Raw genomic sequence first — 13165 nt, 5'->3', positions numbered from 1 at the left:
CAAATTACAATCATGTTAGTGATCTACGGAGGACTGGTGTCATTCACTCATTGATAGTATTTAAGATCAGGATTTAAAGAAAATCTGCGTTTTATCTCTTCATCACTGGATGTCAAACAAGTGCAAAATGATTTCTCCTCCAGTTGACGTATACTGAACCTGAAACAGAAACACCTGGTTTAAGGTGACACACCTCTCTTGTTACACATATGTTTCCAGACAGATTTAAAGCTGCAGTAGGTACTTTTACAAAAATAACTTTTTGTCATATTCACTGAAACGTTCGCTATATCCTGACAGTAGAACATGAGACAGATAATCTGTGAAAACATCAGGTTCCTCTGGCTCCTCCTAGTGCTCCTAATGGTATTTGCAAAAATCCACCAAGCCTGAACAAAAACATTGAAATACATTAATTTTAGGCAGCAATGAGCAATAATTTTCATAAATCCCCTGATTTAATAAAAAAAGCTAATGCTAATATTTTGTCTATGAAATGAAAATGGTCTTGATAATTATGAATTGTTGTATTCAGTCCTAAAGATGAAGGGATTAGGCAAATGAACGCACAAAAACACATTTAAAAAAGTGAAAGTAGTAAATGTTGGAGACATTTTCCTCTTAGATTAGATGGAGTTAACAAAATAATCCACCTTCATTGTCACCAATTTTCAAAATGTAATGAATATATTTATTTAAAGAACAGAAACTGCGACACAATTTAAGGACCTTGTTTATTTGACAGAATTTGTTGTTTAATCAGCTTTAGAGACTTATTAATTACAGTTCATGAGCTAACCAGTAACATCATAAATACAGCAACAGGATTATATCAGTGTATTGAACCATTTGTCAGTGGAAATAATGAGTGTGATTCTGTGAAAACAGAGATGCATTAAAGGCAGTGTAATGTAACTTGAAGCCCCCGGCTGTAACTGAAGCATCGGACAGGAACTTCAGCGTCATCACATTTCCTGGGAAATAAAGACAAATGTAATTGTTTTGTGTTTTGGTAATCCAGAGATCCATCAGTGTAACAGCCAAATAATGTTTCCTCATAGAGATAACACAGACACACTGTTTGTTTCTTATATGACATTATGAGGAGATCTCACCTGTACTGACGATGTCGTCAGGTAAATAATCGCCACAGAATCTGTAAACAAACAAGTGTTCACATTAATCTTTCATGTCTCATTCCCTTCAGTTCAAACATATGCAGAGGGCTGGAAGAGGAATCTCATCCCAGTACCGTGATGTGGCTCATACATTTCTCTGTCATTACTTTCTAGTCAGTGGAGTCTATTTAATATTGTACAGTGCTGTCATACTATGCTGTTTTTTATTTTCTTTGAATCTGATTTTTGATAATGAATCTTGAATGTATTATTGTACATGTTAAACGTTACATATATGACATTTAAAACATTAATATAACAGAAAAGAAGTATTTGCTATGTAAAGATATAGTGTAGTCACAACTGAAACTGCTGTATTTCTCCTCTACATCAGTGAATTAAGGATTTATTTTGACCAAACCAGAGTTTGCAGTGCAAAAAGTTACAAAGTCACGGTCAATTTCTGTAGGGATCCTTTCCGTAATGTTGTCAGAAACTTCTGAGCCTGTATGTGGCAAAAATATAAACTTTTAGTGGCCCTACTTTGACGGGCGCAATTGTCCCCAAGGATGAGCTATATTATCTCAGTAACCAGCGTTGGTGATTGTTAGAAGGAACGTGGAAAGACTACCAAAGAAGGTTTTAAAGTTTGAATTTGTTTTACGATTATCTGCAAAATAAAATTACTTATTTTGTTAATGGAGTCTGGTGGGCCAAAGTGCCCAATTGTTTTGGTCCGAAATGCTGTGCCTTAGTGCAACATCTAGCCATGAATTTGATATATATAACCTAATATATTTTCTTGTTTGTTGAGTTGAGCATTTTATCAGAATGATGTAATATATACCTTGCATTTAATCATATTGGCCATTTGAACGAGGAAGGTCCTGTTTCAGTTCTATAAAGTATCAGGAGCTAGGAGTTTGGACACGTCCTACTTTTCCCCCCAATGATCCTCACCTCCCAACAAAGCCGGAGACATCATCATAGCTGTCGTACACATCCAGGTAATCTCCTAGACACGCTGTGTCGTCCTCCACATCAAACTCTAGGAAGTGGAGTTGGATCCTCTGGCCCAGGCGCACACGGATGTGCCAGTAGCAGATCTGCTCGTCTTGATACTCCTCAGGGAAGCCAGGAGACTGAATGATCCTCTGCTGATCTGTCAGCACCCCGCCACACTCCTTGGCTGTAAGATGCATGAATGATATGTAGGGATTAGTCTTCTCAAAGGCATGTTTTAAAGCTGAGTTTCTTAAACATAGGTCCCCATGTTAGGTTACTTTAGATGTTACCTGCAAGGTAGGCCAGGCAAGATTTCTAGCAACATATTGTGGAGCAGATCGATGCTGTACATCAAGTTAAATCAGCATACTTCTTCAATTGTAGTGAAAAGCAACTGCTGGGTTTTTTTGGGGGGTTTTTTGCAAAGGAATTTTTAATGGAGGTACTCTATGAGCTAGAAAAGAAACACCTAAATAAACTCTCTATACACAAATTAACACTTCGTCAAAGCTGAAACACCGGGGAAGTTTGTACGTTGTCCACAGGCCTATAGCAGCCCATTGCAAAGAACTTTTTTTGCCTCTGAATGCCTGGTATGAGGGTCATGTTTTGAAAAGTTTGCCTTGTAAATTATTCTAAGCCTGGATGGGTATAGTGGAAAATGTAGTTATGTTGTTGTTCAGCAGAGTCATGAATTAGCTGCAAGCAAAAGGGAAAAGTGAGCAGTTGGAGCTCTGCACAGCACAAGCAGCACTTGAAAAAGAATGAAAATAAACCTGGCAGCATCTTTACTTGATACTCTACGCTGTAGGTTTACAGGGATGGAGCTTATTGAACCAGAGGGCCACAACAACCTTCACACTCACAACACATAAAAGTATACGCAAACCAAGACACATTTTTCTAGCAATACAGAAAAAGACAGTTTTGGACCACTGTCAGCTGAGGATAAATTTGGCGTCTGTGTTCTCAGGCGAAAAAGACCACTTTAAACTCCCCACATTGTATTCCTTTAATCAGCCGGTGGGATTGTGCATCTGCTCATGTGAAGAATTTTGGTTTGGGGGTCCGTCTGTTGCGTGTGAGCTCTGAATGAACTCTAAATAGGAATAAGAAATCCTTTTTTGAGAAAAGCAAATCAAACGCACATGTTGAGACTGGTGACAATGGCATCAAAAGCTTTTCCCCCAGACGTCCTGCAGGGATGAGGAATTTAATGTTGTAGAGAATTAAAAAAAGTAAGCTTACATCCATCACTGGGGCACAATTCAGCCAAAATGTCTGGCTTCCACACCACTGACTGGTGACAAGGATTGACAAACTTTACGGAGCAGAGGGATATGGAATATGAAATTCAATTGATCATGTTTCTGTTGAATGAGTGAATGTCTAGACTAACAATGAAGCTCATAACCACTAAGTATGAAATGCAGGTTGTTGGGTAATAAAAGTTTGATTGTATTCTCGTTATTTATCATTTTATAATGTCTCATCAGAGCTTTGACTTTGGCAAGAAGGGAATTAAACATGTTCTAAATCACCTGGACCAATATTATTTGCATATATTATCACAGGTAACTGCGTATACAGTATGTCAGCCAATAAGTTATTAGAAGTAAGTAATGGAGTCAGTGTTGCAATTACATAGTTTGTCCACCAGAGAGCACCTGCACGTTTCTTTTTCACCTGAAAAATGTCCCTCAGTACATATATTGATTACAAATATTTAATAGCTAAGTTTAAAGCTGCTATAATAAAAAAAAAGAATGATCACCTGACTCAGAAACTCCCATCAGCTCTGTGTGCTCACTGTTTATCTGTCTGGCCCACAGCTTTACTGTCATAGTGTCATTTTTAAGCTGCAGCTGTTTTCAGTGAAAAACCCACTGTACAGTCATGAAATATTTCTGATTCTGAACTAGTGTTTTTTTTTTTTTTTAAATGGAAGCACAGTAACAAATCCAGATAAATTCATAACTTTTTTTAAAAAACATTACCAGTGTTGCAGGCATTTTGGTTAATTTTCAAAATATTGCTTTTAAATATTTTTAAGATATACTAAAATAGACATAGCACTGTAAATAATTTTGAGCTGGTTCAACATAAAAATATAGGTTCATTTGCTGCCTTACAAATGTGATTTAACGGGACTTAGGTTGAACAATTAGTTATCTATTAATTTAGTTTTTAAGTCTTAAACCAAAAACCAGTTGACCAGTTGAACCAGTTAAAACCCAATTGAGTTAGATTAACTGAAATTGAGAAAACATGTTCAATAAGCTTACGATATTAGGTTGAATGAACAACTGTTTGGTCACACTGAAAAACAAATTGATTGATTTCCTTTTACATTTTATTGAAGAGTCAGTTCTTCATTTCACACAAAGTTTCCATCATATATGTTTTCTTAAAACTACAGAAAAGAAGGGTCTCAGGAGAGTTTTAACTCTCAAACAATGCATGCTGGGAAGCCTACGATGCCAAGTATGTTTCTTTAGAAACTGAATTTGGTGAGTTGATTGAACTTGGTACAGTACATTCATTCAACTCAACATTTCAACTCAAAAGTCTTCAAGTTAGAAGAATTCATGTTTGTAAGTTCTGAAATGGCCTGAAAACAAAAACTTGGGGTTGAAAATGTTGAATTCATTTGAAATAAATAAAACTTGTATATTTACGTTAAGTAAATGAGGAAAGATTAGCTGTTTCCACTACATTCCTGTCTGACTGTTTTTTTTACAGTGTTTAAGTATTCTTTGGCTCACGATGAATCAGGCAGATGGTGAAATTTGTATGCAATAAGGTTTTTATGTTTCACTCCATCTTTCAGACTGTGATTCATTCAGGCGTGGTGGTGGTTAAAATCACTCACAGACGAGCCCTTGTGTAAGTTATCACTAAGTTACTCCACTGACATCTTATCCAGACTGATATGCTCTTACTTCCTCCAGGTTTATTCTTGGTCTGACCCTGATAAGTCACAGGGTGGGACTGAGAATGTGGCTTTGAGTCAAGGCAACAGAAAGTCCTCTCTCCCACTGTGGTCACATCCTGCACTGGTTAAGTTCTCTATATTGTCCTTCGTGTTTGACTCGGAGCAGCGGTAACGACTACTTCCTGAGTATGTCTGTGGAGCCTCAGATTTGATGACTATTCTTAACCTGTGGGCCCAGGTCTCCCCCACTGGGACTCACTTAACCATGACACTTAACCTAGGCCATAAAACGCTCCAATTAATTCAGAACGCTGCAGCACGAGTACTGACAGGAACTACAAAAAGAGATCACATCTCTCCTGTACTAGCTTCTCTGCATTGGATCCCTGTAAAATTTAGAATAGAATTTAAAATCCTCCTCCTCACCTATAAAGCTCTTCATGGTCAGGCCCCTTCATATCTTAAAGAGCTCATAGTACCCTATTACCCCACTAGAACACTACGTTCTCTGAATGCTGGGCTACTTGTGGTTCCTATAGTCTCTAAAAGTAGAACAGGAGCCAGAGCCTTCAGTTACCAAGCTCCTCTCCTGTGGAACCAGCTTCCAGTTGTGGTTCGGGAGGCAGACACCCTCACCACATTCAAGAGTAGGCTTAAGACATTCCTCTTTGATAAAGCTTATAGTTAGGGCTGGATCAGGTGAGTCCTGAACCATCCCTTAGTTATGCTGCTATAGGCCTAGACTATCGGGGGATTTCCCATGATGCACTGAGCTCCTCTCTTCCTCTCTCTTTCTGCACTCATTCATGTTCCATTAATGCATGTTACTAACTTCACTTCTTCCCCGGAGTTCTTGTGCTTTCTCGTTTCGCAGGTTCTCACCACTATTAGTTGTTGCTACTGTTGTTGCTGTGCACCTCTGTCTGTCTGTCTGTCTGTCTGTCTGTCTGTGTGTCTCTCTCTCTCTCTCTCTCTCTCTCTCTCTCTCTTTACCACCCACCTAGAGCCGAAGGGTCTGTCCTAGGTTTCTGCCTCTTTACAGGCAGTTTTTCCTTGCCCTTGTCGCCAAGTGTCGCCGGAGTTCTTGTGCTTTCTCGTCTCGCAGGTTCTTGTCGATCCTGGAGGAGCCTCCTGCCATGGTCCTGCTAGATTGCCATTGCCAATACTGTTGTTGCTGTGCACCTGTCTGTCTGTCTGTCTGTCTGTCTGTCTGTCTGTCTGTCTCTCTCTCTCTCTCTCTCTCTCTCTCTCTCTCTCTCTCTCTCTCTCTCTCACCCCAACTGGTCGAGGCAGACGACCACCCACCTAGAGCCGGAGGATCTGTCCTAGGTTTCTGCCTTTTAACAGGCAGTTTTTCCTTGCCCTTGTCGACAAGGTCTTGCTCATGGTGGTACTGTTGGGTCTCTGTAAATAATGTTATAAAGAGTTCGGTCTAGACCTGCTCTATTTGAAGAGTGTCCTTAGATAACTTCTGTTATGAATTGGCGCTATACAAATAAAATTGAATTGAATTGAATTAATGTCATCACTTACTCCTTAAACCACACACAGCCTCTTCCTTTCAGATACTAGTACCACTAATATGAGTAAAAGCCCTAAAAATGTTTGCAAACATTCAGACATATTAGCATTAAAATGTGCTCCATAAATCAATAGTTTGAATTGAACAACTCAATATTAGAGAGTAATTATCCAACGCCTCATCTTAACAGATCTGTTTGTCCTCTTTTAGCTCCTTGTTTTAGTTTCATGGACTGCAAATTACCTTTGTTTGTTTGTTTGTTCTCATCAACCCTATTTTCAGCTAAAAGATTCTAACAAACTGACTGACTGTTAAATGTGTAAAGTGGAAATTTTTGGTACCAAAGGTTTCTGTATCCGTAAGCTTTTGTTGCTCTCCTGCCCGCTAGTGGCCAACATTTAATTACATGTAAAAGTCACGTAAAATCTTGCTTTCAGACCATTATAAATAGCAACGCATCATATAATTTGAGTTTATTAAATGTATTGTACTCAATCTCTTTTTTGTTTTCCGTTATGGATAGAACCCTGTACTTTTTTTGGTACCACCTCAGCTGGGCTTTTAAGCAAGCTAAGCATATACTAAAAGGTGATGTGAAAACACTGCTGACCACTAATTAGTCGCGCCACACGGGACATCCTGCCCAAACCTGGCATTTTTTAAATAGCCAACATTATCAAAATTTCAGCCGGCAAAACCATGCCGTGTTCTACTGCTTACTCTCTGCAGACATAGACAAGAACACCATCCCTGCATGTCCTCTGTTATAAGTGTGGATATATGCACATTTTTGTGCATGTAGTCAGTGTGTGGATGAGTGAAAGAGAGAGAGAGCATTGAGTGTGAGCAGGGCAGAAGAAAAGAGAGCAGTGATCCTGTCAATCTGGCAATAAATGTACAGTGTAGGTTTGTCATATAGAAGGTTGTTTCCCAATTGCGTCGCTATGATGATCTGTACCATAAAGAGGCCCACTGATATGGGATTTTGGAGACCAATACTGATTTTAGAAGGCAGAAATTCACAGATTACAGATATGGCGACTGATATAGTGAACTTTTGAGCTGGAATGGAAATTTTCTATGTGGATTTTGCACCAATATGACTCTGCAAAGGTACTCAGAAGGCTGCTTTCGTTAACAAATAACTTTATTAAAGAATATATAAGTTCAATATACTTTAACATAACAACACTCTGTGCTGCTTACTATAGTATTGTAACTCACAGCGCAGTCTGCTGGTTAAACTTTGTGGTGACACCATCACATTACCATTTTTTCTCCTGCATTATATAATATCTCATATTGACGCAAGCCAAATAATATATATGGCAATACAGATACAATAGAGAGGCTCTAGTACCATGTAGTGGAAATACAGCTAAAAAAAAAAGTACCTCAAAATTGTACTACAGTCAAGGGAAAAAAATTATATTAGATCCAAAAGAGTACATTTGCAGGTCAGAAAACTAAAACAATCAGCAGAAAGCTCCGAGGAGCTGAGGGGAACAGGAGAGTCGGTGGGTTCTTAGGTAACAAAACACAATGATTCCTATATTCAGGTGATTTTCTGACAAAAGATCCTCCTGAATGTTACACACTGGACCTTGAAGGCACTGTTTACTACTGTGTATGAAACATGTACTCACAGTGTGGGTTGTAGCAGTACACGTCCCATCTCTCACTTTTGTTCAGCCTGTATCCGTAGTCGACGATTCCAATCTTCCCAAAACCACAGTTGGCGCCAGCTTTGACGATGGGGTAGCCAACACGCCCTTTGTCAAACCACCCAGCTGCACACACGTGGAAACCTGAAAAAGAGCAGAAAAGTACTGGTTTTATGCAACAATACACTCATAATAAACTCTGCCAACCACACAGGGTCTTTCTTTCAACTCTGCCAACAGGGCAGAGTCTAAAGAAAGAACCTGGATCAGACCCTTCTGGTGACCATTATAAGTTAAATTGTTTGTTATTTTGTTGTGTCTCTAATTTGTGAAGACAGGGGCCTCAGAGTTTAGCTTCAAGTTACAATCAGCAGACCCCAGGCCAGAACAGCCCAGATGAAAGAGGGACCTCCTAGGTAGACTGCTGTAATGACAGGGAGGTGGATCGTAATGCCAGAGCGAGGGGCTGGATTCAATCCCTGTGCCAAGGGAACGGTGATATTACCCAGCCAAGAAGGTGTTAACAGGCTTCTACAATACTCGCGGGGCCGATTAAAATTTGGCACGGAGTCATGCAACAGCAGAGTACTGGTGGAAAGAAGTGTTCCGCTCACTGCTTTCCATTGACCTTTAACCCACCAACATACGAGCCTCTTTTCATACATGTTAAAAGCATTCCAGTGGGTTAAGAGACGTATCACTACATCAGGGACCTGTCCTCGGGCATGATCTTTCATGAAAGAAAGGAAAGGTACACACAGCCCAAACTGCTTATTAATGGCTCCAACAGCCCTCTGAGACTCATGGGAACTAGTGTTGGCAATGATGAAGGACTCCTTGCCTTGAGTAAGTTATGATGAGTTATGATCCATACACCCTAGTAAATCTTCTCTGGCAGGAGGCCTGCGTGCGTATTGTCAATGAGTGTGTGTGTGTGTGTGTGTGTGTGTGTGTGTGAGATGCTGCAGACCTATTTGACGAGCTGCCTCCAGTTGTTCGTAAGTGGCCAGCTTCCCTCCTTCATATTTGCAGACAGCCTTGGCCTCTTTAAATGTCAGCTGGTATCTCCCTTTACGCGATTCCCGGTGGTAAACTCCAGCTGCTTGTTCTGTCAGAGAGAGAGAGACAACAAAAAGAGCTACTACCACTGTCTGCAGTTACAGGTTTTCTCCTTTTTTGAAACATTTTTTAAACCATAGACCTTTTCACAGCAGCCATTTTGACATGAAATAGTAGGGTAAACACATGTTTTACCAACAGGTAAAGTCATAAATGGTGAACATGATAACATTAATAATGATAATTTGCCACAAAATGACATCCTACCCTAACCCAACAGCAATGAAAAGACCTGCGGTAGCTCAGTGAGGCCACAGGTATTACAATCCTCACAGGTATTTATGGAATATACATGTATGTCTGACAGATTTTGATAACTGAATGAAACATTTTGCACAGGACAAGCAATGAAAGGATGATTTGCACATCAGTTTCGATCACACATGTGCCAAAACGTGAAGGTGACATTCAGATCTGTTGTGAAGAACAAACCAACATTTGAATTTATTGTTTTGAAAAAATAAAAAATTCTCATTCAAGAATTGCACAAAAGCGAATGAGAAAAACTGTAACACACGATTTTGCAAGATGTAAAGCACATCCAACTGGCTGCAGCCAAGACACAGTGAAATGAAGCTAAAACATGAACAAGAAAGGCTAACTGTGTCCCCCAATTTGGAAGTTCACCAACAATTGGGTCACTTGCTCCCTGTCCTCCTCAATGGGGGTTCTCTGCTGATCCTGTTTTGGCTTTTTGCGCATGCATGACTGCAAAACTAGGCAGAAAGCCCTCAGAAATTAGAATCAAGTTGATATTTTGATCGTTTTAACCTGTTTGATGAATGTTTTTACACTCATTAAACTCTCATGCTCACTGCCACAGGAACATGCCCTGTCAGCTCAGTTCTTCTGTAACAGTGACAGACATTTCCAAAGAAGAAAGAAAATATTGAGAATCAGTGCAACTTAACCTACCAATAAAAGGAAATATAGGGCACAATTTGCATGAAATAATAAGATAAGGCAAGCTCATTAGCACTAAGAAACACTGCTCTGTTACTTTCCCTCTCACCTCGTAAAAACATAAAGAATGGGGTTCATAAAGGGAGAGTGAGAGCTGTATGTATGGGAACGTCAGCCGCTTGTCTGAGTTATATCTTAATAACTAGCACAGGAGGAGACTCAAAGCCGTGCTGTCAATATCATTTCAGTAGGACTGATACATTCTGTCCCCAAAGAAATAGAAACAATATTAGCTCAACTGTCTTTTCTTGGGACTCTGATGTGTTTGCCCTGAGATGAAGTTGTTTCCCTGTGTTTACTGGCCTCATGCAGCACCCAGCCAGGTCATAAACATGCAGTTTGGCAAAGGGAAAGCTGCTGGTGCGTTGCCTGTTAATCCTGGTCACTCCTCACAATGTGCCTTTATGTGAGATATTCTTTGCTGCGTTTACAAAAACATAAAATAATGAATGAGGTGAAATAGCTGCGGCAAAACTTTGCCTGAAACACAATGAAAGGCAAGGCAACACTGGTTAATAACATTAAAATGCAGATCATACTGGATTTTAATAACAAAGGAAGACATCATATTTAGTAAACCAACTAGGTTATATGACGGTAAGTATGTAAATATAAATGGTTGTTATTGGGTTTTCAACTTTATCACAACTTCATAACAAAGAGGTCCTCGATGACATTTTTATAGCTACAAAGCAAGGGAACAACAAGAGAAAAAGTTACTTACCCAGCCATATTGAGTTATGAAATATTCCATTTTTGAAGCCCCATGCCTGCGCCTCCTTCAGCAGGAAGCTGAATGTCCAGAGGACAGCAAGGACGCGCATCTTGCTCTGTCAGAGTGCAACTGCTCTCTCCTCTGCCCCTCTGCTGCTGCTGCCTTTATATACTGCACACTGACTCTCAGCCAGCAGAGTGGAGTACGCTGACAAAGAGACTCACTAGAAGTTTATTAAATACAGCTGCTGGTCACTTGGAATATTTACATGACATCTAGTTTTGTCTTTTATCTTACATCTTGGGTTTGCAGATTCAGAGTTTTGCTACATTATAAGTAAAAAAAAAATGCTGTTACCTGGTGAAGAAAGTCTTCATTTAGCGTTGTATTAAGCCCCATTTACAGGTATTAAGACAGGACTAGGAGTGTTGCAGGGCACTGATGAATGTAAACCTGAATGTAAGCTCTGGTTTGGTCCCCACCGACAGATGAGGAGCACTTTAGCCGCTAGATTTTGTCTTTCCTCTCTCTCTCTTCCTGGATTGTCTATACTGTCATTTTACTATGTTTGTCTGTCCTGTAGCTACACACAACATCTATTGCATGTGTGTCCGTCCTGGTAGAGGTATCCTCCTCTGTTGCTTTCCTGACGTTTCTCCAGTATTTTCCACATTTAAGAGTCAAAATCGAGGATCTAAAGGACAGAAGGTGTTGTATGTTGTACAAATTGTATGGGGAAAATTCATCATTTGTGATATTGGGCTATGTAAATAAAATTGACAGAGTGAACCAAAACAGTAAATGTCTCGTAAAGCAAAAACAATTAGCTAAAAGAGGCACAAATGCCCTATAGAGCTGCAGAGTTGGGAGGCAACCCTTTTATGTTACATGTAGTCATTTAATTTAATGTTACTGTGATAATCCTAATGATATAATAATGCAGCTTCATTAGGATCAGTTCTTTTGCTGGGCTGTGCTTATGTTTTAACACTGGAAAGGGTTAGGAGTTCCTCTGTCCAGCTCCCCTGCAGGGTACAGTTGCTCAACAACACAGGCCAGAGGTGGTGGGGTGGGGGGTGGGGGCAGGGGGTGTATTGCTGAGTAAGAGGAACAGTGTGCAACACCATATGTGAGGATTTTCCAGATGTTAGGTGTCTCCCACAGCTTCAATAATGTGGTACTCCACCAAGAACACATTCTGAGCTGGAATAGGGACAGTTATTGTTGCTCTAATCAATATTTTTATATTAACAATGTATGAAATGTGAAATGAGTTGCTTGTGGTGACGAACCCACAGAGATTCAGTTAACTCTTACCCAACCCTTCAGCCCAGTCTCACACCAATGTAATAGACCTGCCGATCCACTAGAGATAACAGTGTCAGTGAGATGGTTTGCTCCACAAACATGACATGAAAAGTACACGTAACTTAAATAGGTAGGTTAAATAGGTAACTATTTTTTTCTATTAATTTTTTTAAAGTTACTTGTATCACAGTAATGGCAGATATGAATGGCTGCCAGTGACGACTGGGTTGCTCATTGAGGTTTTACTTCCCTAACACCAAACGTCTGCTCAGTCTGAGTACTGTGGGCGAAGTCTTGATGATAGTGGTTGGAAATCCAAACAGTATACGTTTGGGTCAAACAATGAGGTAATGCATATCTCATATATATTAGCATTTTATAGACATATAGTATAGTCATTGGAAAAACATATTTAAATACCCAGACCCTGAATTTGGAGTTGTTACAACATATTTTTAAGAACAAAGCCTAAGTAAACGATGTTATACCACAGTTTGCAACCTGATATCTCCTTTTCTCAGAATCACAGGTTAATGTGAGACGGCGCTCTCTCTCTCTCTCTCACACACACACACACACACACACACACACACACAAGGCTGCCAGGTAAAATTGCCCTGAATTGGTTCCAGATCTGGGAGGAAATGATCTATACCATCTTAATTCTAGGTGCGCCTCTCCCATTCAAACCCACACATGGAAAGTCGGTCTCAGACGCAGTAATTGTGACATACAGCGTATTACAGATGCATTTTACTAGGAGCTTCATCATCATTTCCATGTGTCCTACAGCTAGGAGAGGGCAAACTGGTTACG

General features: G+C 39.8%; 1 protein-coding gene across 1 annotated transcript; it reads right to left on the bottom strand.

Moving 5' to 3' along the window:
* Positions 1–720: 720 nt before the first annotated feature.
* On the bottom strand, positions 721–11207 carry tnfaip6 (tumor necrosis factor, alpha-induced protein 6). The gene is made up of 6 exons (XM_051404491.1): positions 11051–11207; positions 9215–9352; positions 8227–8388; positions 2079–2307; positions 1116–1156; positions 721–974 (listed from the first exon to the last, which is right to left on the bottom strand). The coding sequence occupies exons 1-6, from the start codon at positions 11148–11150 to the stop codon at positions 853–855; spliced, it is 792 nt and encodes a 263-aa protein (XP_051260451.1). The 5' UTR covers positions 11151–11207; the 3' UTR covers positions 721–852.
* Positions 11208–13165: the final 1958 nt, after the last annotated feature.

Source organism: Dicentrarchus labrax, unplaced genomic scaffold (assembly GCF_905237075.1).
Source record: "Dicentrarchus labrax unplaced genomic scaffold, dlabrax2021, whole genome shotgun sequence".
Lineage (NCBI taxonomy): Eukaryota > Metazoa > Chordata > Actinopteri > Moronidae > Dicentrarchus > Dicentrarchus labrax.
The sequence above is the reverse complement of the archived record's forward strand: the minus strand, read 5'-3'. Positions and strand labels throughout refer to the sequence as shown.

Excerpts from the sequence above, each read along its gene's own strand:
- tnfaip6 (XM_051404491.1), bottom strand. The coding sequence starts at position 11,150 with ATGCGCGTCCTTGCTGTCCTCTGGACATTCAGCTTCCTGCTGAAGGAG. Across the intron at positions 9,353-11,050 it reads TCATAACTCAATATGGCTGG|AACAAGCAGCTGGAGTTTAC; the intron begins GTAAGTAACTTT and ends TCTCTCTGACAG. Across the intron at positions 975-1,115 it reads TGACGACATCGTCAGTACAG|GAAATGTGATGACGCTGAAG; the intron begins GTGAGATCTCCT and ends TTTATTTCCCAG.